The sequence below is a fragment of the Hipposideros armiger genome, unplaced genomic scaffold, assembly GCF_001890085.2.
Source record: "Hipposideros armiger isolate ML-2016 unplaced genomic scaffold, ASM189008v1 scaffold_652, whole genome shotgun sequence".
Taxonomy (NCBI): domain Eukaryota; kingdom Metazoa; phylum Chordata; class Mammalia; order Chiroptera; family Hipposideridae; genus Hipposideros; species Hipposideros armiger.
The window spans coordinates 492,444-515,444 of record NW_017732002.1 but is presented as its reverse complement, the minus strand read 5'-3'; the positions used below and the strand labels follow the sequence as shown (position 1 = coordinate 515,444).

At 53.4% G+C, this 23,001-nt stretch overlaps 1 protein-coding gene across 6 annotated transcripts in view; it reads right to left on the bottom strand.

Annotated features, from left to right (window-relative positions):
* ZMIZ1 (zinc finger MIZ-type containing 1) overlaps window positions 1-23,001 on the bottom strand; it is a 233,806-nt gene that overhangs the window by 78,973 nt on the left and 131,832 nt on the right. For all 6 annotated transcript variants that reach the window (XM_019626021.1, XM_019626027.1, XM_019626025.1 and 3 more), the window contains 2 exons: window positions 22,594-22,707; window positions 15,439-15,544 (listed from right to left, as the gene is read on the bottom strand). In XM_019626021.1, coding sequence (XP_019481566.1) covers window positions 15,439-15,544; window positions 22,594-22,707 — 220 coding nt within the window. The remainder of the gene's footprint in view (window positions 1-15,438; window positions 15,545-22,593; window positions 22,708-23,001) is intronic.

The window sequence follows — 23,001 nt, the reverse complement described above, 5'->3', positions numbered from 1 at the left end:
TCAGAGCTGTAAGCCAGGCCTGCCTGGGTCTGGGACCTGGACTCACTGCCCCTCACTGTGCCATCCTCAAATGACAGAGAGAATGAACAAGGATAACTTAAGAGGGGCAAGTACTTTAATCCACAGGAAATCATGTAAATAGTAGAATTTCAGGACCCATGAGACAAAGCAGGACAGATCAGATCCCTCCACGAAGGCAGCTGCCCATTGGGCTAATTCACAAGGCAACCCTGCTCCCAGGATGAATCAGACCTCCATTCATCCAGGACTCGGGGCTTGTCGAGCCTCCCCACTCCTTTTGGGAGGCAGTCTGACCTGGTACCCAGATGTGCATGTCTGGAGCAGGCCTGCCTGGGTCTAATTCTAGCCCTGCCACTTGCTAGCTGTGTGACTTTGAGCGAGAAATTAACCTCTCTGGGTCTCAGTTTTTAAAAAATACTTTTGTGAAGATGAAAGGAGAGGATGTACATGCAGTGTTTTTCCCAGTGTCTGGAACACGGTAAGGACTCAATACAAGTTAACTCTTTAATCGATCCAGTATAGTAACAGTAATGGTAGCATTACAAGTTTGGCATGGTAGTATTAATAATGATAGCATTAACAGTAATAGTAGCTACCCTGGGAGTACCGGTACTAGCAGTAATAATAGGAAGAGTATTAGTGATAAGTATTATTTCACTTCAGTCCCACCCCTGGTATGATGAGGGATGCTGGGAAGACTGTTCTCTCTCTTTGTGCCAGTCTCCTCTCAGATAAAAATGGGGGGCTGGACTAGGTGATCCCCAAAGGCCCTCTGCACTCTGAGAGTAATAGTAGCAATAAAAACAATACTACCATATATACTTATTATTTATATTATTATATACCTCATGTTCTCTAAAAGTACACTCCCCTTTCCTCTCTAGCACGAAGCACCCTCCTCCCCAACCCAGCCTTTTTCCTCTCACAGCTGATTTTTTGAGGGGAGGGTACTCTCTATCTACCAGTTTTGCCTCAGTGACTGGGGTGGGGCAAGTGGATACAAAATTTTCACTACACACATTTTCACAACATGCAGGGCATCATCCCATCTAATCCTCAACACAAACAACCGGGGGTGGGTAGGTGGGGAAGGTATGGTTTACCCCATTTCCTGATGCTACAGTTAAATCTCAGTGGGGTGATGTCAGTTACCTAAAGTCACACAACTTGAAAGCAGGGGAGCAGGATGTAAGCCCCCTTGGCCCACCTCTGTGGCTGGATGCTCACCATACAGGTGATTTCTATACCTCAGAGGGTCTTGTCCCCCAGCCGTCACCCCAGCCCCATTCAGGTACACCTCAGTACCAATCTGCCCCTGCTGACATGGCATGAGACCTCTTTCTGTATTTGGTGTAGGTGACACAGTCCCAAGTGCTCTATAGACCTTTCCTCCTCCTGTCACTCATGGGTCCATCTGTCTCCACCTTGGTCCTCAATGATTTAAGTCCCATGCCTCCACTGGCCACCTGAGAGCCAGCCCTCAGTCATAGCTGGACTGGCCAGCACTGGGTCTCCAATAAGAGGTGGTCGACAACATTAAAAACCTCGAAGATTTCTTGCAGAATTGGAAGCCCTTGTAGTTCTGGGTATGCGTCTCGCGCAGCCTCAGGTGGGCCCCTGTGCAGTAGCTGCCCTGTTGGCGGCGCTGGGCTCTCCGATCCCCTGGACCCACGCTATGTCTTCCGCCTGGATACCACTGCTCTTTGTACCACCTACTGGCTGTGTGCACATGAGGGGTCTCTGATAAGGAGCTAAGGCAGTCTTTTCTGCACAGGGAGGGACCCCGGGACCCCGAAGCTTAGCCTTGGCTGGATCAGGACACCAGTGCCTTAGAGGAAACAGACCCTGACCTGTGGGCCCTCCCCCCTGCACTCCCTGTCCTCTGTCTTTAGAGGGCAGAGCCTTTCTCCTCTGCTTTTGTTTTTCTCCTCCCCCAGTTTTCTCCCCATTTAGGGTGGGAGGCGAAGAACCAGATGCAAAAGCCCTGTCCCCAGGGAGTGGGCACACCAGTCTCTCCCTGCAGACCACCCAGGAGCCTCCCTTCCACAGCGGCTCGGCTCAGCTCATAGATAAGCAGGATGCGTGTCTGGCTGCACTTCCCAGGCGCTAGCTTCCCCACAGAGCACAACAGCACACCCATTTCCCCACCGTCTGTGCATGGGGAGGGAAGTTCCCATTTTCTCTCTCCCAAGCCGTCTGCAGACTTGGACCCTTCACACAGGGGCCCCTTGCCTCCCGAACCTCCCCCCACTGCTCCCGCAGACACAGACGCTTAATTGAGAGGAAGTGATTCTAAACATCTGGGGCACACATCTGAGAGTGGGCTCAAGACCACACGGGGCCTGGAGGAAATGGCAAGACATGCAATTATGTCACTTCCTTGGCTGAGGGTACTTAGGAGGGGGCAGCACGAAACAACAGCAGGCATTTCTGGGGCACAGCCCAGGCCTGGGTTGGGGCAGGATGGGGCACCCGTGCACAGTGAGCCTGAGGCCTAGGGTAAGAGTCTGCAGGTGACTCCAGGGCAGAGCTGAGCTGCAGCCAGCGGGGACCAGTGGTGCGTGGAGCTGCAGTCCCAAGGGGAAAGGGGAGACAATGGCAATGAAGTAGAGAGCAGGGGAGAGAAGAAAAGAAAGGGAGGAGGAGAGAGGGAGAGTGTAAGAGGGAAGGCAGAGGGAGGAGAGAAATAGGGAGAGGGAGAGAGGGGAAGAGTGAAAAAGACAGAAGGACAGAGAGGCAGAGGACTATTCACTCAGCTTAGAGAGGCTTCAGGCTTCTAGGAAATGCAGCTGCCCCTGGCAGCCCACCAGGACAGCAGTTGCCTCGTACAGGGTGCACTGTGGAGGCAGAGGGACCCAGCCCCAACCCTGAGCACAAACTTCATGTTGCTGAGCCTCAGTCTTCTCGTCTGAAAAAGGGGACAGAGCTCTCCCTTGTGGGCAGCTATAAGAGTCAAGGTGTTCCCCTATGTGAAATGATGGCAGAGCAAGGGCTATGCCTGAATTGCCCCTTATTTTTCCAACTCTGTCTGGGTTGGGGGCTTCAGGCTGGAAGTAGCTGGCCCCCAGGGGGTTCCCTTCTTCTTCAGCTCCCCTCTCTGCTGATGTAGGTCTGTTGACTTTGTGTTTTTCCTAAGCCCATTCAGGTCTGTGAGCTCCTTGAGGGTACAGGCTATCTCTAGGGTTTTCTAAGAGCCAATCACCACGTCTGCAAATAAACAGGTGCCCATGCACCACTGTTGAAGAGGTGAATTCATTTATCCTTTGCACTGAGTCTTTGCTGTCCTAGTTCTGTGCCTGTTTGAAAGGCAGACTCCTAATCCTAATAATTCCTGTTTCCTGCTCTAGACAATAGTGGCTCTTCATCCCAAACAGGTGAGACCGGGTCCTTTGGAATTCCCTACAGGAGTCCAGCCCCAGGCACCATTTTCCACCTGGCCAGCCTCAACAAGCCAGGAAATGTGCCTAGGAATATAATGAAGCAACTGTTAGTAGTTCCTCAAGGAAAGTCATGGGCCAGAGTGCTGAAGCTCTGGGGTCCATTTCTCTCTGGGCCCAGGAATAGCAAGGGCAGGCATGGCCAAGGTGGCCATGCTTCCTTTCAGCCACCTGCCAGGCCACCACCCTGTCTCCAGTGAGGGCAATTACCACCTTGCAGAGCTTCCACAAACACAAACATCTGGTTGCCTGGGCAGCACCTTGCCAGGGTGACGTGATCCAGATGGTCCCTTGAGAGGCAGCTGGGTTGCCATGGAAACGGAATTGCTGCCTCTCCAGCCAGGAGACTGGGATTCTAGATCCACTGGACCCCAAGCTTAGAGAAGTGAAGTGATTTGCAAAATGTCACACAGCAAGTAGATTTCAAAGCCTGTACTGGCCAGGCAGGACGTAACAATCAGAACGATTATGTATGGAGCCCTTTGTGTTAAGTGCTTTGTTCCTATCATTTCATGAGAGGCTGGGAGGGGTGGGTCCGGGGTCACACATGGCATGGAAGAGATGGAGCTGAGCTGAGCCCACACCAGCGGATCCTGAAGCTTGAGCTTGGGCCCCTGTCCTCTGTTGTCCCCATTCTGGTGTCCCGGTCTCAGTTGTGCATGTCCTGAGGCCAACCCTATATCAGCAGCTAGCTGGATCTGACTCAAGGGCTACTGAAAGTGTGGAGCCCAGGAGGGTTGGGGCCTGCACACTGAGACCCACAGTTTTCAGAAGAAGGAGCAAGTACTTGGAGTTGGGGAAGGCCCTTGCATCTTGGTTCACACCCTACCTCCCTCATTCTTTCTTCTTTCCCTCTCCTCTTCAGTCTCAGCTGTGCAAATAGCCATCCATTCAGAGCCATCTATCCACTCATCCTTTGCCTCGTTGCACAAAGGATTTGAGTTACTGTTGGCAAGTTAATAAATCTCTTTTGTTGTCAGTTTTCCCATCTATAAAATGGGTTGGACCATTGCGAGGATCAGTGCTGATGTTCATAACATAGCCAGCATAGTGCCTGGCATACAGCAGGAGCTCAAGAGACAGCACTTTCTGTCTTGAAAGAATTCTGGGATGGGTTGCTGGGAGACGGTGAGACTGAGGCCCTCAAACTCCCCCAGCCTGGGGCACAGACAGGGTGCTGCTGGCCCTGTCCAGCCTTCCTCGGCTCTCTGCTCTCCATTCCCCCACCGAAGCGCAGCCTACTTTGCTTGGGGGAAAGGAGGTGCACTCCTAACCCTATGTAAGTCTCTGCTGTGGAGACAGCTGTGGGCTTCTGGCCCTGGAGCCACAGGAAGGGGCCATTCCCCAGCCTGAGTTAACAGGATCCCACTCATCTCCTACTCATGGGGAGGTGAATGTTGTAGGCATTGACCTTGGCTCTACCTAGACAGAGGGGTCCCACATTTTTCAGACCCCAAACCACCACACAGGGTCAGGCCCAGGGTTTTTAGCTCCCTCTAGGAACGAGAGGAAGTGTGAATGCCAATATGTGGGAATAAGATTGCTAACATGTCTACAGCACTTACTATACTACACCAGGCCTTGTTCTAAGCCTGTATATATGTTAACTCACTTATGCCTATGATGTAGGCATTCTTATTATCGTCTCCTTTTATCAAAGGAGGCGGCTGTGGCACAGAGAGGTTAAGTGACTTTTCCAAGGTCGAACAGCTGGTGAGTGGAAGGCTGGGTAGGATTCACTCTCAGGCAAGCTGCTGCAGAGTCCATGCTTTTAACTACTACTTCTATGAAAGAGCTGAACGGTTTCTAGAACATATATTTGAAATTGGGGCCGACTGCGAAATTTTGGCAATCACAGCGAACCTGTACTGAACGCTTACTGTGTGCTCATCATCTATGGGACTCTGAGTTTTGAATGAGCTCGAAGATGGGTGGCTGTTTAACCTACCAAGGACAAATCACTGTCAAATACTGTACTTCATGTCTCCACCTACAAGCAATTCAGGTGATTTTGACAAGCTCTTGAGCCATCAACATGCCTTTCCCAGGACTTCACTTCAACCTGCTCATAGAGAACAAGGGGCAGCTTACGGCTTCAGGGTCAGATAGTCTTGTTTGAACCATAATTCTGGCTCTTCATAGCCAAGTGGCCTTGATCAAATTACTCAATCTTCCTAAACACCAGTTTCCTCATCTGTGGAAAGGGGAGATATGGGTCTGAAATCATCATGTGGGATAAGTGAGTGCAGGGATGCTCAACACGGAGCCCGGGACTGAGAAAATGCTGACCAAGTATTTGCTTTCATCAGCAGAATTTTTTCCTAATCCCGGTGCCCTGCTCCGCCCTGTAAGTCTAACTAGGCAAGACTGCTGGTAACCTGCACCACCGTTAATTCCTGTCTGTCTGTCTAACCCAGAAGGTATTTACAAGGCTGTGGGTTGCACTGCTTGCTTTTAAAGTTCCAGAGCCACTTTCTGCCAAGTTCCTGCTCCATTTCACTCTTACACCTTCGAATCCCCCGAAATCCCTCCTCTGGGGGTGAGAATGCTAAGCTCCATCTTAAAACCAAAGCTCTGGTTTTCTTAATCCTCTTACCTGGCTTTTTGCTCTGCAGAATTAATTGCTGCCAATGGCTTTATTAACTTCTCAGGGGCAGCCATGGCATCTTCAGGGCACCCTGGGCTGGTGGGGACTGTTTTGGCAGGACCTCTGTCTTGGGCTGGCAGCACTGTGGCTGCAGGATGACAACCTGGGTGGCTATAGTGCGCTAACCCTGTGGCTCTGCATCTCTCCAGAGGTTGTCAGCTCCTGGGGGACACCTGCAGAGAAGCAGGGGGAGCTAGAGCTCTGGTCCCACCTCTGTCCCTACTGGGGCCACCTCCCCATCCCTTAGCACTGCAGTCTCCTTTTCTTTAAATGGGAATCCGCCTGCCTGGGGATCTCATGCACCTGGACAAGAATGGCCATAAAGGGCTGTATTTGTGTGTAGGATTACTGTCATTTCTCCCCTACAGAAGGGGGACATTCACTTATTTCAAATCCTAAGAGCAGGGACAGTGCGTGGTGCATTTATATGCACCTGTGCCCCATGCTGAGCGCAGAGTGGGCACGACATGCTAATCATTCCTGGTCCTGAAAATTCCTTTCTAGCATTTTTTGAGAGGCGTTCTCACGCCCAAAATCTTATCATTCTTTCTGTAGCCATGAAGGTAAGGAAATAGTGCAGATGCATTGGACTGTGGAAGAAATGGATGCTGGGCCTGCCCAGGGGAGATGGAGGTGGAGGGTGGCACCCAGGCCCCTGTGGTCTCATCAGTTTGTCCTCTTTGACTGAGGCACCTTCAAGTGTGGGCTAGGGGATGTGGCCCCTGAGCTGGCGTGGGAACCCACGAGAAAACCAATGTCGTGTCAGCTCTCTTCCCATGTTTGGGATGTTGCTATTTCAAGAAGGCGAGTCCCAGTTTCCTCAAGCCCCGTCGCCCTTTTTCACTGGTGGAGAACTCACGGAACAGGCACCTGTAGCTAAACCTAGACACTTGGTTGCCTCTATTGACAGTTTCTAAATGTGGCAAGGGAGACTGGTCTGCAAGTTATGGTAGCGATATAAGATATAAAGTTTCCTTTTAAAATCCCTACCTTGACGTTATAATGAACGCGTAACAATATGAAGAATGCGATGATGAGTGGGACCAGAAAATGGCAGGGGTGATGAGGGTGGGATGTGACCGACTGACTGACACCGGTGGGGCACCTGTTGCAGGCGCTGTGGGTGCCTCATGACACACCCTGGCCTCTGCTTGCTGAGTGTACTGTGACTTTGCTGGAGTCTTTCACTAAGGAAAGTGCTATGGGGTATACCCCAAGAAGCCCTCAACCAACACTGAATGCCAGATGCTGAATAAATACCTCCTTGTCCTTACCTCTCAGGCTGAGGACACGTTCTACTCTCTCTCTCTCTCTCTCTCTCTCTCTCTCTCTCTCTCTCAGGTAACTTGTTTAACAACACACTTTTCATCAACCTCCTTCCCTTCCCTGTCTCATTTCCCTGCTTCTCTACCAGTGTTTTCTGGCATCCTTCTAAAAACATCACTTGCACTGGAATCTTTGTTGCAGGGTCTGCATCTGGGAGAACCCAAATGCAGACACATCATTCCACAGAGGCTCTTTCAGCTGCCTTGCCTTTCACGTCTCATTGATCCCTCCCCGCACCTCGCAGACCCCTGTCCCAATCATGGGGCCTGGGTGAGGAGTCCCAATCTCCAGGTAAGACAAGCAGCCTTATCTTGGGAGGGCTCTGCACCGCCTGTCAGGGTCCTGGACCCCATGTCCTGCTGCTATGGGCTGATACTCTCATCCTCGCACCCCGTCTCATCATTTTGGACAGGCCTGGAGAGCAGAGCTCTACCAGCTGGGACTTAGGCAGCAATGTCCTTGCACAGCCCGGCTCTGTGGGGGAGCCAGTGATGAGCTAATCTCGCAGAAGACAGGGAGGCAGGAAGAAGAGCCTCCCCACAAGCAGAGGCCTGCCCCCCGGGGGCTCTCAGGGAACCAGAGAGGGCTACGCTGGGAAAACTGCTGAGCCAGGCTGGAGACAAGGGCGATCTTGTCTCACCCAACCCCTGCCAATTCCAGCCAAACTCCAAAAGAACCCACAACGACCTTCGCTGCTTCTCTTAAAAACAGAATCCATGCTCCCTGAAGAAAATGTGGGAAACAGTAATTCCCCGCCCCCACCCCGGCCGCACCCAGATAGACTCATTACTTTTAAGTTGACATTTTGGTATATTCCCTGTTTTCTGTTTCCTGTGCCTAAATAAATGTATGTTTTGGTTTTGTACCTGGTTGAGGTCATACTGAACATACCATTTTGTTACCCTTCTAAAAAATATTATGTCATAGGCATTTCCATACAGCAATAATTCTTGGGGGAGTTTGTTTTCAATAGCTGTAGAGTGGCTCCTGAAATACTCAGCTCTTGTTTCCTGAGCCTCTCAGCTGTTTCTAAATCTGCCCTCTCTCATTCTTCCATGGCACTGCGCCCTCCTCACTGTTCACTCTGGACACCCCAGGGACCATCACAGCCACCCCTCCCCCCAATTCCTTAGCCTGGGAACGCTGTGTCCACAAACCCTCCATCACGTGGGCTCCTCTCCTCTGTTCTTTTTCTCTAAGAGCAAAGTGAGGCCACTGGATCCCAGGCCACAGCCCTCGGGGAGCTGGGGGAAGGGAGGAGCAGGGGCCACCGGCCCAGGATCACCTAACCCACCTACTCATTCAGGGTCACTCAGAAGGGGGGTGGCTCCCTGCGTCCAGATATTACCATCTAGAGGTTCAAGTCTTGCTTCTAGCCCTGGAAGCCATGCGACCTGGTTCTGTCTCTTCTGCTTTGGTGCCTCAGTTTCCTCCTCTATAAAATAGGCATGCTGTTAAGAGCCCCAGTGGTGAATATGTGGGAGGTGAGTGTGTGAACAGGTTTCGTCCAGTAAACAGGGCTGACTGTAAGTCGGTCCCCAGGGGCCTGGTGATGAAACCCAGAACCCTTTCCTGAGTAGGACCTGACCTGGAGTGCAGAGGCACCGAGCAGGAGGAAGGAAAGCAAGTCCCTCCCCCACTTCTCAGCTCTGCTGAGCTCAGATGAGGGGGTGGGGGCTGGTATGCAGGAGGAAGTCTGTCCTGGCCTTGACAAGGCGTCCAGCCAGGCAGCCTGGCATTTCAAGGGCGAGGGCCTGCCTGCTCAATGTCTCTGGAGGAGCCGGCAGGCGTTAACAAATCCCCTGCAATTTGCACCCACCAATCCCGCCTGCTTGCTGGGCAGCCGCAAGCCGTTTTTCACGCAGAGCTGCTCACAGCTTTGTCTTAGAGAGACAGATCTGGCAGAGTGTCCCTGAATGAGGCTATTTGTCCTCCCTGGTGTTGGTGACAGGAAGGCGCCTGCATGCTCTGGGGTGGGCAAAGACAGAGAGGGGCAAAGCGAGGCCATGGGGGAGGTGTGAAGGTGGAGATAGGGGCCGGGCCTCCAAGCGAGGCCAGAAATGTCCCCACCACCACCACCACCACCGTGATGGTCTGAGAGACCCCATTCAGCCAGGTGGGAGCAGGAAGGATTGTTTTCAAAGAGAGAAGGAAATGGCTTATGACCTGCCTTCTGCTTAAATTAGAGGTCGTAAAATGACCTGGCTGGCCTCTGATGCCTTCTGATGGAGGTGGGACACTCACCACAGGGCCTCCCAGGGGTGGGGTCTGTCTCTGAGCACTGGGACTGCTGCACATGTTGCTGTAGAAGCCCTCTGGGACTGAAAGCTCCAAAGAAGGGCTGAGCCCTTCCCGAGACCCTCCTGCATGGACCCCAGATGAGCAGGGGCAAGGCAGGGGTCCCATCACATTCCTGATTCTTCATGTCCCTGGCTGTCTCAGTCCCTTCTCAGGGTCTACAGTCAGCTCCTCCGGGGGCTGCTAGCACATCAGAGAAACCAGACCAAGCAGATGTTGGGTGGCACAAAATAAGCGATCCACTTTGCTTGGGCTTCTCTCCTCCTGGTCCTGGGGCTGAGGCTGCTGTGTTGGGATGTGAGGGTGTGCTTAGAACAGAGGTCAGAAATGCACATGTCCACAGGACCCAGTGGGGAGGCTTTCCAACTATGAGAAATGCTTCAGTGTGAGATAATGGAGGTCGGGGAGTCAGCCACCCCCAGTCAGTCGCGCATCAAAGGTTCCCAATGAAAGGAAGCCAGGCATGTGACTGAACAGTGTAATCTCCCAAAGAGCAAGTGTTGGCAACTAATCTGCATTTTAAAAAACCAGCAACCAGTAGGACCTCAGAGGCCTCTAGGCCACATCTAGCTCATGGGTGGGTGATTGACAACCACCCTCCTCTAGTCACTAAAGAAGGCTAGTCTCCTCTTCCTCGGAGGTTTCAGGGACTACCTCTTCCAGCCCTGACCTCCTAAGTTCTCTGGTCCCTTCTCCAGATGCCTACTGGTCACCTCTCCCAAGATGCCCCTGGGGCACCCTGGCACAGCCTGTACCTGCCGCTCTCTCGACATGTTCCACTCTGCCAACAGCCCCATGCCTCTCATCTACCAGACGAGAGCCCAGAGCCATCACTGACCTAACCTCAGGGAGACAGGAGGGGTGCAAGGACAGGCACCAGGTACCCCAAGCTCCCATGTGGGCTCTGCCCTGCCTTGTAACCTGGGGCAGGTCCTGAGCTCTCCCCATCCCCTGGGTTCTCGCATTCCCTATTCTATTATTTTAGCACACCACCAGGCTGCTTATGGAGGTCAGCTGAGGGAACACAGAGGCATTCAAGCGTAGACAGTAGCAGACACATGTAGAGGGCTCTTGGGGACCTTGGACATGGCGACTGCCTGGTGCTTGGCGCCCACATAGCCAGCAGGCATGGGCCCACTCAGTGCCGAGGAGGCTGACATTTCAGCACTGCCTGCCAAGTTGCTGCGGGCTGGCACGCGGTGGCAGTGGGGGTGGGTGGCATGCCATGATCTTGGGGGATGAGGCAGGTGACCTTCTGTACCGAGGCAGAGGAGGGAGCAGCTTGGCCCCCAAGGACCTTCCCGATGAGGAGGCGCCTGCCCACGTGAGCGCGTGTGCTCGTGCTCCCGTGTGCGAGCATCAGGCTAAAGGCTGCACCAGAACAAAGAGCTGGGGGCTGGGTATCCGAGGGGCCCACGTGGAGACGCCTGACTTGGCGGTTTGCTGCAGTGTCTGCTCTCTCTCTCTCTCTCTCTCTCTCTCTCTCTCTCTCTCACACACACACACACACACACACACACACACACACACACATCCTGAACAGCACTGCCCCCCAGGCCTGAGCTCCTGCTCCAGAGCCCACCAATGCTGGCACGCACAGCCCAGCCCAGCTCACCGCCATCTCTCCTGACAAAGCACTGCTCTTTGCTGTATGATCTCATCCTAGCAGCCCTCATCTGGCCCCAGCCTGGCCTCCTGACAAGAGAGACAGACAGGGAGACGAAGTAGGAGAAGGGGTGGGAGAGGCAGGCGGGGAGAGACACACAGAAACACACACACACAGACATGAACACAGCCCCCCCATGCACCCCCCCAGACACACCCACTACCACACACACACAGACATGCACGTGCACGCGGGCGCGTACGTGCACACACACAGAGAAAGTCTGACAGGCAGCAGGGAAGGGAAGGACAGATAGATAGATGACATCAGAGACCCTCAGAGAGGAAAGAGAGGGAGAGACTGGGAGGATACAAATTGCAGAAGCCAGTCAGACAGAGTGGGAGCCCAGACAGAGACAGAAAGACAGGAGGGTGGAGGGGAAGCACAGACTGGCTGTAGGAGCTCAGAGGACTGAGCATGTTTCAGAATGCAGAGGCCTGGCTGGGAGAGGCCCGGGCAGGCCCAGCTGTGGTCAGTGTGGCCACTACACACTCACACCTGAGGCCACAGGGACCCTTATAGCTGCAGCCAGAAGTGGGGTTACGGTAGGTCATGCGTCCACAGAGACTCCGGAAAAAGACCAGGAATAGCCTTGCTGGGGCAGAAAGTGCCTTAGAGAAGTCGGGAACCATGTTGGGAAAAAGACAGACAGAAACAGAGAAGGAAGGCTGGAAAGTAATATGTACTCGGCACCCACTGTGCATAAGGTATTAGCTGAGCCCCTTGCTTGCCTGATTAGGGAATCATATTAAACCCTCACAGGCAGCCTGTGAAATAGGCATATAATCCCTTTTTACAGATGAGGCCACAGCTCCGGGAGATGGGCAACATGGCACACAGGAGCCAGTACTGGAGCTGCCTCTGCAACTTGGGGTCATTGTTCTGCTCCCTGTGGCCTCCACCTCTCTCATGGTCCAGCCTGCCCTGGGCAGGCCCTTTATCCCACCGATGAAACCAGCAGCTGTAGCCTCCCCCTGTGGACTGGCACCAGGCCTTTCCAGAAGACAGGCCAAGTATAGGGATGGCTGGTATCTTAAAAGCTGCAAGGCCAATCTTCTCGAGGGTTGGAGGCAGTCTGTGAAAGGTAGTCAGTCACTGCTGTCAGTGCTGGTGAGGGTTTGACTCCTCATAAGGAAAATTCAAGTGATAGCTAAGCCGCAGGTATCGCTGGGCCTCGGTGTTCTCATCTGCAGAATGGGTACGCTGAGAAATCACCTCAGGGGCCCAGAGCATATCATGTGACCTAACAGACACAATGCAGGGGGAAAGGTTTTATAAACTGTAAAGAGCTGTGTACAATTGGGGGTGAAGATGGAGGAAAGAATAAATCACTTGTTTTAGGAGAAGTAATGCTAGAAATACCACTTAGAGGAGGGCAGGGCCACGCTAGAGAGACTTGCACAAAATGAAGGGCTCTCCAAAATGGGGCAGCTTCCCAGATCCTGGTCCAGGAGAATAGAGGCCTCCTAAATCTAGGTCCCCAACCAGCCCCAGAGTCAGCTGTGATGGAATGAGCAGAATCAGGCCATGAGTTCAAGTCCCAGCTCTATCATTTATGAGCTGTGTGACAACAGGCAAGTCATAAGACCTCTCTGAACTTCTATTTCCTCACCCATAAATGTATTACCCTGTGTCTCACAAAGCTGGGCACTGCAGAAAGATATAGGAGAGCACCCAGCACATACCAGCAGGGGGATGAGAGACCCCTGAGGCTGGGGCTGCAGGGGACTATGCACCTCTCCTCCCCCCCTGGGGAGCAGCTGGGGTCTCTGGGACAGCCCAGTCTCTTGTTTTCCGCCTACCCCCCTGGCCATGCTTTCCTGTCTTGGTTTGGCTTCTTACCTATCCCTTAGCTTCATCCCTTTGTCTCCCTCCACTCCATTCCACAGGAAGTGGAGCCTTTCTGGTCCAGCCACCAGCATCCTCCTCCTGACGTTCCCAGCAATCTGTCAGCTGGCTCCCTGCATCCACATTGCCACCTCCCAACCCTCACAATCTGCTCTTTTGTAGCTGGACTGATCTTTGCAAAATGAGAATTTCGCTATGTTGTTACCCTCAAAACAGGCCCCATGTGTGTAACTACTGCTGACTTCTGCCTCTGGGCTCTGGAACCACTGTCCCTCTTTTAATTCTGCCAAATGCCATGCTTCCTTCTACCTGAGGGCCTTTGCTCAGGTTGTTTCCTTTTCGTCACCTACTCAATTCTTATTCAAACTTCTGGTCTCAGGGAAGCCTTCCCCCACCCCCAAGTGGTCTCATGGCATCCCTGGATTTTCCTTCATTCATGGCACTTATCACAGCTTACACACACACACACACACACACACACACACACACACACACACACACACACACACACACCCCTGTGATTATCTGATCAATATTTTTCTTTCCCTCTACATCGGGAGTCAGGAAACCATAGCTCATCACCCGCTTTCATCAAGAAGGTTTTACTGAAACTAGCCACACTCCTTTGTTTACATATTGTCTATGGTTGCTTTCTTCCGACCTACAAGACCTAAACGATTTACCATCTGGCCCTTTACAGAAAAATTTTGCCAACCCCTGCTCCAGATTGTAAGTTTCTCGAGGTGGGGCTACGTCTGTTTTACTCTGCTTTGTAATCCAGCCCTGGCCAGGGGCCTGCACAGAGCGGGTGCTTAACAGAGACACGGATGCATATGTTCCTTGGATAAGGAGCAATTTTTACCTTGTCAAAGCTGTATTGACTTAAGTTATTATTAAAACTGCAGATTCCATCAGGAATAGATGTCACTTATGAGATTCCAGGACCCTGTTCTGGCAAGCAGGTCAACACAAGAGCTGGCGTACCAAGGCCCCCACAGCAGCTAATGGCCAGTAAGACCCTCACACCCTGTTTATCAGTACCCCACAGTCTCTGTGCTCAGACCATCAGCACACATGGAAGAGAGCCCACACCCATATTCAAGAGATTAGGGGTGGAGCAGACTTATCAAAACACATTATGAGATGTCCGTTAAACCTTTTCATTAAGGCTGTTTCTATATATATATATACTCCAAAGAACTGATCGACGAAGTCAGAGAAAACGTCTGTTTTTATTATACGGAGGAAAGAACTGATTTTTTTCTTTTTCAGTGAATTGTTCTGACAGATGGAGAACGTCAACATCTAGACACTGTGCTACGAGGCACTGTATGTATTTCTAGAACTTACAGTGACCCCTGCAAGGTGGGTTTCCTTGTCACTCCTGCTTTCCCAGGGAGGTAAACTGAGGCTCAGAGACCACATGCTCAACAAGTAACAGGGCTGGTTTGCGACAGGTCTGTCAGAGTTAAAGCTTCCATTGCACCCTCTGCTTCAGCAGGGAGGGTGGTGGGGAACGGACAAGTATACCTTTAGTGGGCTTCAAGCCCTCACAGACAGAGTGCAGCCTGGCACCTTCCATGGCCTCTGTTTAATACGAGGTCATGAGGTCTCATTCAGTGACAAAGGTGCAATGGAGAATACCATGCAGAGCAGGCTGTTAGAACCCTGTGTATGGATTCGTTTTTATTTTAATTTGTGCTTTATTTTAAATAAAATGTTTTTCAGTGAATAACAGTGAGTGTCAGGGTTAAGAATGCTGACTCAGGAGTACAGGCCTGGGCTTAAATCCCAGCTCTGCCTGTTTCCGGCTGTGTGACCTGGGGAAGTCTCTTCAGCGTCTCTGAGCCTCAGTTTCCTCCCCTATAAAGTGGGAGTGGCCATAGTGCTCATGTGCAGGGATCACCGTGGTGATAACATGAGACAGACGCATGGCTTCCTTGAGCCAGGTGTGGTGTGCCTTGGGCCCTTCGCTGGCCCTGAAGTGGCCCCACAGGTAAGAATACTTCTGAGACGAGGGATAAACCTCACCTGTGGGCTCTGGAGCCTGGTGAATGAACTATTGTTCCTGCAGGCTCACACCACACCTCAACCCTGAGGTACCAGCCACCAGAGGTGGCCGAAAGCCCTGGGTTAGGGTCCGGCACCCCTCCCACCTCCCTGTGACCTCTGCGGAGCCCACGGTGGTCACCTACCGGCAGACTTCGGAGTGAACTTGTCTCGGTTCGCGGCACACACGGCCAACAGTCTGTAGCCGAGGTCCAGGTCGAATCCTTGCTGCGCTGCCACCCGACTGACCACCTGCCAGCAAGAGGGGGAGGAAGGGCAGGGGTTAAGTCACTGCCCACCAGGCCCCTGAGCCCAGGGTGGTGGATGTATCCGTTTTCCAGGCAATGTGGGCAGGCTAAGGCAGGTCCCCAAGATTAGGCAGAGCGGGGACTCAAGCTGTGCCTTGCTCAGTCACTCAGCAAAATTGACAAGGCGCTCTTCCACGCGAGGCTCTGGGATCCTGGCCTCTGCCCTCAGGGGTTTCCAGTCTGGCGGTGGGCCTGACCCCAAAGCGGAGGCCCTGCCGCTTTCAAGAGCTCAAATTTGGCCATATTCTAGAAGTTGGCTGGGGATGACATACCACATGTTTTGGAGGCCCCGGGTCAGGGTCTCTGCTCCCCCAATGTAGCTCTTCAAACTCCCTTCCAAGTCCCCGGCCCCCAGGAAGTCTCCTATGCCCACCACCTCTCTCCCGTCCTTCACAAAGCTCCTGTACCCACCACTGTGGGGCACTCGCTCCCTCACTACTCCAAGCAAGGTCCCCACCCAGAGCCTTGACCCCTCCTGAGTCTGTATCTGTAGGTAAGGAGAAACTGACTTAGGATGCACGGCACCCATGGAGCTTAGAACCAAAGGGGTGCTAAGGCCTCCCCAGATGGACATGCCTGATGCTCCTCAGTGCTTAGTTCCGGGCCAAGTGCCCGTGTAGTCCCACAGATCCCAGCCCAAAAACTGCAGGGCTCTCACGCTTGGCCTGGGGTCTGTCTTCTGTGCTGACACCGGCTCGGCACTAGGAGACTTCCATAAGGGCATCGGTGGAGGTTTGCCAACAGCTGTGTATCTGGACCCTGGAGGTCCCACCCATCTCCTTGTGAATCTCAGAAGCAGGAGAGGCGAGAGCCTGGGAGGGTTGGCAGTCCCCCCAGGGTGCAGTGTGGGATGGGTGCTTCTGGGGTCTCGAATGAACCAGGCTCATGCCCACGAGGCTTCACGCCCTCCCAGCCCATTCCCAGGTGTCCCAAGGCTGCTAGCTCTGCTCCCTTCTGCCCGCCTTCCTCATTAACAGCAGGCAAATTAGGTTTCCTTATTAAGAAGGAAGGACCTTGGAAAATGGAGTCGTTTCAGGAAGCAGCTGGGGCAGCTATGGCTGACTGGGAAAGGAGTGCTCCCAGATGTGGGCTTGTCTTTTGAGAAAGGGAAGACTCCGCGCCGTCAAGCCCCTAGAGACCACCTGATGCAGAGGTGCTGGAGGTCCTCAGAGAGCCTCTCGGTGCCACGGGGTGGGGCCTGGCCTCTGTAGCCATTAGAATAGTTCCCCATCGTCGGCTTTATATTTAGGGGTTCATTATAAGGGCTCTAGGCCTAAAAAGGGTAGGAAAACCGCTCATCTAGGCCAACCTTCTCATTTAAATAATACGGACACTTGAGGCCCAGAGTGTCCATGGTGAACCAGGGAGGAGCCAGTGGCTACCTCCCAGGACCACAGAGACTCTTAGAACTGGGAACGCCCTGTGCAGGGAGGAAAAGGGGGCTTCCTCAGGTAAGGATGTTTGCTGAGCTTCTCCACTGAACAGAAGCCCCTGACCCAGACGTCTCCTGGTCCCCTCAGGTCTCTTTCCCACGGGCTCTATTTGCCCCTGCACTGTGGTTCTTATGCACCCCCACCCCATACAAACACCATGTTCCAGAGTCTCTGGGCCAGCCCAGGGTGGGGGTGTCCTCACTGTTAGTCTCACAGTCCAAGCAGAAAAACCAAGGCCCCTAATTCTTTATGGCAGACAGACAAGTCTGCAAACAGACACTCTACAGAGAGGGGAGAAGGGTTCCAGAAGGGTCCTTTCAGCTCAGATGTTGACTATGGTGCCTTTCCTCTTTGGGAGGAGAGCCTTGGGGTGGATTTAAGCGAGCACAGACAGTGCGTTTGGACTGGTGCATCAGTGAGGCTGCTGTTCGTGGGAAACATTCACACGGGTGAGTGGTGTAGTGAGGAAGCTGGCTCCCAGGTACTAAGGGCTAAGTAAATGTTTTGTAAGCAGTGAAGCACCAAATTCTTACAACAGATCCATGAGGGGGTGTGATTATCTCTGTTTTATAGATGAGGAAACCAAGGATGAATAACAGCCCAAGGTTACAAAGTTTGTCCGTGAGAGGGCCAGGATATGATGATCTCAGGCAGCCAGGCCACAAGGTCTGGGCTCTTTCCATGAGAGGACCTCTTTTTCAGCCCACAAAGGGTTAAGGTCATAAGTGCAACTGGCCCAGAGAACTCTCAGGCCCTAGGTCGAGACAGGAAGGCAAAGGTCCCTCTGTTTGGCCAATACTGGCTAATCCTGTTGCTCTGGTTTAAAAAACAATGACTAGTTAAATTGAGCAAGAGGTGACAGGTGCTGGTACATGGGCTGTCCTATAGGCCTGGGCCTGGCCCTTCAGAGGAGCAGGGAGTGTCTGTTTATCACAAGTCCTCTGAGCACCAGCGTTTAGGAGAGTCATTGGCTCCCACGGCCTCCTTTCACTGACAAGGAAGCTGAAGCCCCGAGACGGCGACCTTGCAGAAGGTCACACAGCACAGGTGTGGCCGAGTGGGCTAAGCTGGGCCCTGTGGCCCTACAGTGCCTCATGTATACCTTTGGCTTCCTCGGGCCAGCCTGGGGTGGGGTCTGACTGACTGTGGTGGGGAGGGTGAGCTCAGCTGAGCAGCCTGTTGTGTTTTGGAGAGTAACAGCCCAGGTAACATGCCCACTGCAGTGGGCATGGTACACTCAAGGGAGGCCCTGTGGGGTAGGAAGACCCTCTTTCATAAAGGCTGGGGGTGAGCAGCTGCAGCGCTGGTGCCCTCTGCTGGCTACCCAGGCCCAGCCAGCTCAGTTAAGCCCACACTGTGCTCCTCAGGCTGTCCTGCAGGGTCTGGGGCCCAGGGCGGGTCTACAGGTCAGGAGTCCAGCCACTCATGCCACAGAAAGCCACACGCGAGAGAGGGGGCGTGCTCAAGGTCACGTAGCAAGTTCATCAGTCCCATAAAGGAGTATGTTGTCATGAAAAGTCGTGAGCCTACTGGCCAGAAAGCAGGACAGGCTGTCTGGGAGAGGCTGGAGAAGGGGTTTTTGTTCCCAGCAGGGGGCTGGACCCGCAGCTGTTTCTGATTGACAGTCAGGGTAACTGGAGGCATGATGGGCCTGTGCTCTACTCCTGTTCCACACACTGTGCAACCTAAGGCCAAGTTACTTAACCTCCCTGAACTTCAGGTTCTTCTCCTGTAAAGGTTCGAGGATGTCCTATATTTCCAGGGTTGTGTGTAATGACTCTGGCTGTTGCATGTGTCCCAGTTCTGTCTTGTGGTTATACCCTAACCCCTCAGGGCAGAACGTTCATTTCCCACTTTGCTCCCATTCTCAGTGCAGGGGTAGCCTGCTATGTGCACTGTTGCTGCTACTGCTGTTTTGGAGTCAGGCATGAGACTTGGCTCTGGTTCTGCCACTTACTAGCTGTTCTACCTTACTCAAGTGACTTAACTTTTCTGGGCCTCAGTATACTCATAAGTAAAATGGGTACAAAATGCCCTTCTTGCAAGGGTGACGGCCAGGGCTGGGCACACAGCTCAGTGAGTGCTATATGTGAATGTATGCCCAGGGATCAACAGTGAAGTCTTTGAGGCTGTGGGGAATTCCTCGCTGGAGAGATGAAGACCCTGGTGATGTGCTAACTGGTCTCTGTTCTCCTCTTCCACCTCCTACCTGTGTCCCCTCTCCTGAGTTCTGGCCACCTGAGCCTTCTTATAGAAAGAAGAGGGAACACGTCCAAAAAGGCCTGACTGTGAAAAGACACCCAGGGAGGGATCTCAGCTCTGCTGCTAAAAGAGGGGGCTGGGGGAGTGAGCCGCCAGCATCATCAGGAAAAGCCTGGTCCTGAGGAGAAAGTGGAACCCTGGGCTCCTACACTTCTTCATCCTGGTGGCAGAGGACATGAAGGGGAGGGTGGGGCAGGGGTCTGGCAGTGGCCCAAAGGGCTTTTCACCCCAGGGCCCAGCCGGGGGGGGGGGTCCAGAGCCTCTTACTTGAATTGTGCCTGAGCTGCTCAGAAGCTGGTATGGCACACATGTGTCCATTTTCTGCCCAAGGCTAAGTGGTTTTTAATTTATATCCTCCAAGTAAGCCGGATCCAGAGGAATTTGCTCCCAGAGATCACCCAGGGATTGCAGCAACCTAGAGTGCTCAGGCTGCCACCTGGATGGGGAGGGGTATGCTGGATGAGGGCTCGGCCTGCTAGGCCCCTTGGGATCTCTGACCTCCATCCCCATGGGGCAGGGTGGGGACTAAGGATGCGAGGGGAGGACTGGCAGCAGGGCCAGGGGCTTGGGGGGTGGGGCTGCAGTCAGCGGTGCCAGCCTGGGACTGTAGTAAGCTGCTCCCCCTCTTAGTTGCCTTGTTTGTAAAAGAGGGGTAAGGATCCCTTCCCTGCCCACCTTGCAGGGTCTTCATAAGGATGCAAGGCGACAGCACCCAGGCAAGTGCCTTGGGCACTGAGGGTGTCTTCTACGACTCCATCTTTTCCTGCCACTGGTTCTACTGAGCTCCAAGGGACAGTCAGACTCAGGTCTCTCCAGCTGTGGCCAGTGGGCCAAGGGCCTCTTTCTGGCTAAGCAGCAGGCTGGAGGACTGCGGGGCAAAGCTGGCCGTTTAACCAAGGGTATGCCTTAACCTGGCGTGCAATGAGAAGAGGTCCAGGAGAGCTGGCAGTGTGGCTCTGCCCACAGTTTCCCATGCTTGGGAAACCACAGCCTACTCCCTGTCCTGTCAGACCCTACAGGGTCCTCCCTGGACTTCCTCCTCCAGGGAGCACTCCACGATCTCTCCATCCTGCCCTCCAAGGATGGAGCTCCTATTCTCACACAAATCATGTCACATCACTCACCTGCATCAGACCCTTTAAGGGCTCCCCTTTGCCCGCAAATATCCAAACTCTTCTTGCTTGGTCTGCAGGCCCTGTCTTAGCTGGTTTCCGCTTCCCTCTTCAACCTTATCTCGTATCCCTCTCCCATTCCTCTGCCCTGTTCCTTGAGCCTCGGGGCCTTTGCTGCTTAGAAGATCCTTTCCTCTCCTCCTCACCTGACTCTACCATTCAGGTCTCAGCTGGAGGTTACCTCCTCGGGAGACTTCGCTTGACCACCACCATGCCCCCTCGCAAGGGATGTATGTCCTTACTTTCTGTGTTTGCCGTCAGCCTCCCCCACTGGCAAGTAAGCTGCTTGAGACAGATCCACGTGCTCAGTGTATTCCGTTTCGCCCAGCACAGGGCCTGGCCCACGGCAAAGACCTAATGTTTGTTGAATGAACAAATGAGTGACGAAGGCCAGGGCGGAGCCAGTTACGGGTCATCACCTTATGCCCATCTGCCTGGTATCCAGCCTGGCCAGGGCCATTGTTGGACTCAGCCATGCGTTGTCCGTGACCCCAACCGCCTCCTTCACTTCCGGCTGCCTGCAGCTGGGGTGGGAACGTCTGTCCCGGCCACAGGGCTCAGCCTGAACCAGGATCCCCACAAAGAGGATTAAGGGAGCTGGGAGTGGGGAGGGCCCCGTGGGCTGACGGATGAGGAGGGCTGGGCAATGCGGGGGCTGCCTGATGGAGCCCAGTGGCCCCCATGGGCCAGACGGTGTCAGCTTTGGACAAGTCGAGAAACCTGGGAGGGTCTTGGCTCCGTCCCTGCCCGGCATCCCTAACGGCTGGGAGCATCCGTTCTAGAGGCAGATGGGTCCCGGCATGAACCCCAGGTCTACTTCTCACAGGCTGTGTAACCTTGGGAAGTCAGTCACAAGTCTCAGTTTCCTCCTCTAGGAAATGGGGAAGATGGCAGGACCAGCTGCGCAGAGTGGGTGTGAGGACTCAGTGAGAAGGCATGTGCCATGGCCCAAGCTCAGTGTCAGGCACAGAAGAGCTGCTTGGTAAAGACGGCCCACAGTATTGTTGCTATTCCTTTCACTCCAGGCCAGGACCATTCTGGGCCCTTCACCTCCATCCTGTCTGCAGCTTTACAGGAAACATGGTGCCCTTGGACTTCACCTGTTGTTCCCGCCTGGCCAGGCATCCATCTTGGCCCCTTCTAGCCAAGCCTTGGGGTAGCCAGGATCCCTAGCAATCTGTTTACCCATAGTCCCTTCAAAACTGACTCAGGGCACTCTGAGCAGCTGCCCTCACTGGATGCCGAGGTGTCCACACACTTTTGAATACAGATCACGTGGCTGGGGACATTCACAAACTTCATGCTCCTTCTATGTGGCTGTCAGCTAGCAAGCTCCTAAGCCTGGCAAACCATGCCACCAGCTCTGGCCCTGGCCTCTGTCAAGCGTGTATCCTAGACCCTTACCAAAATGAGTTAGTTTCAGTTCTCTGGGTTCCAGTGTATACCAGGGGCTTTGCATGTGCTGTTCCACATGCCTAGAATGTTCTCGCTATCCTTAGCTATTTGTGTGGATGGATCAAATGCCTAAAAATGGATAAGTGGCTCCTTTTCTCAGTTTCCATGACTGGCCTCACCTTCCCGGCAGTTAATGCTTCCTTTCTCTGTGCCATCTCCACCTTGTCCACAATTTTCTCAGCTATCTCCACATTTGTTTCTCCTACTAAAGAGGAAATCGGGCTTGGCAAAGTCTTATTCATCATTGGTTTTGCAAAACTTAGCAGAGAGGATTGTACATGATAAATGAGGGATCAATCAGTGTTTATTTGGATAGATGGATGGATGTAATAGGAGCTCAATAAATGCTTATGTGAATGGGTAAGTCGATGGGTGACCATAAAAAGAGGTGCTTATGATGGAACATTTGCCCCCATCAGACCTGGAACTCCCCAAAGTTGGCCCTGTCTTTCTCACCAAGTGTGGGAACCCATGTAATCCATGTAATCCACTGTCTCCCCAGCAGACCAGTTTCCTAGGGTGATGTGTCCAGGGTGTGCACCATCCCCTCCAGCACTGATGCCATCCTAGCTCTTATCCCCCATCATCTGCAGCCGCCGCTACTGGCCAGGTATGCTGGTCTCCAGCCATCCTCTCTGGATGCATGCAGGTGGACGAGTGTGTGGACTCACCGTCAAACAGCCCATCAGGCTCTGCTCGAAGGGCCGCTGGAAGGCTCTCGGGTCTCCACACCAGTCCAGCAGCTCTGTGGCGGCATTGTGGAAGTTGGCTGGGTTCTGTAAGTGCTGTGGGAGAGGGGGAGTAGAAAGCATGAGGCCCCAGGAACGAGACCAGCATGGGTAGTAGTGGGGCCTGGAGCGAGGAAGGCCCCAGGCCTCCGCAGGGGGAGACTTGCAGAAAGGGACGGGCCTGATGAACACGCTTCCTCCATTGCCCCTCATGCACCTTCCCTTGGCATCTCTGCCCCCAGCCTTCTCCCAGCAGGATGGGGATTAGCAGCCCCATTGTAAAGACAGGAAAACCAAGGTCTAGAGGAAGGCAATGATAGTGGATATCAGTGTTTTCTGGATGCTGGCGGG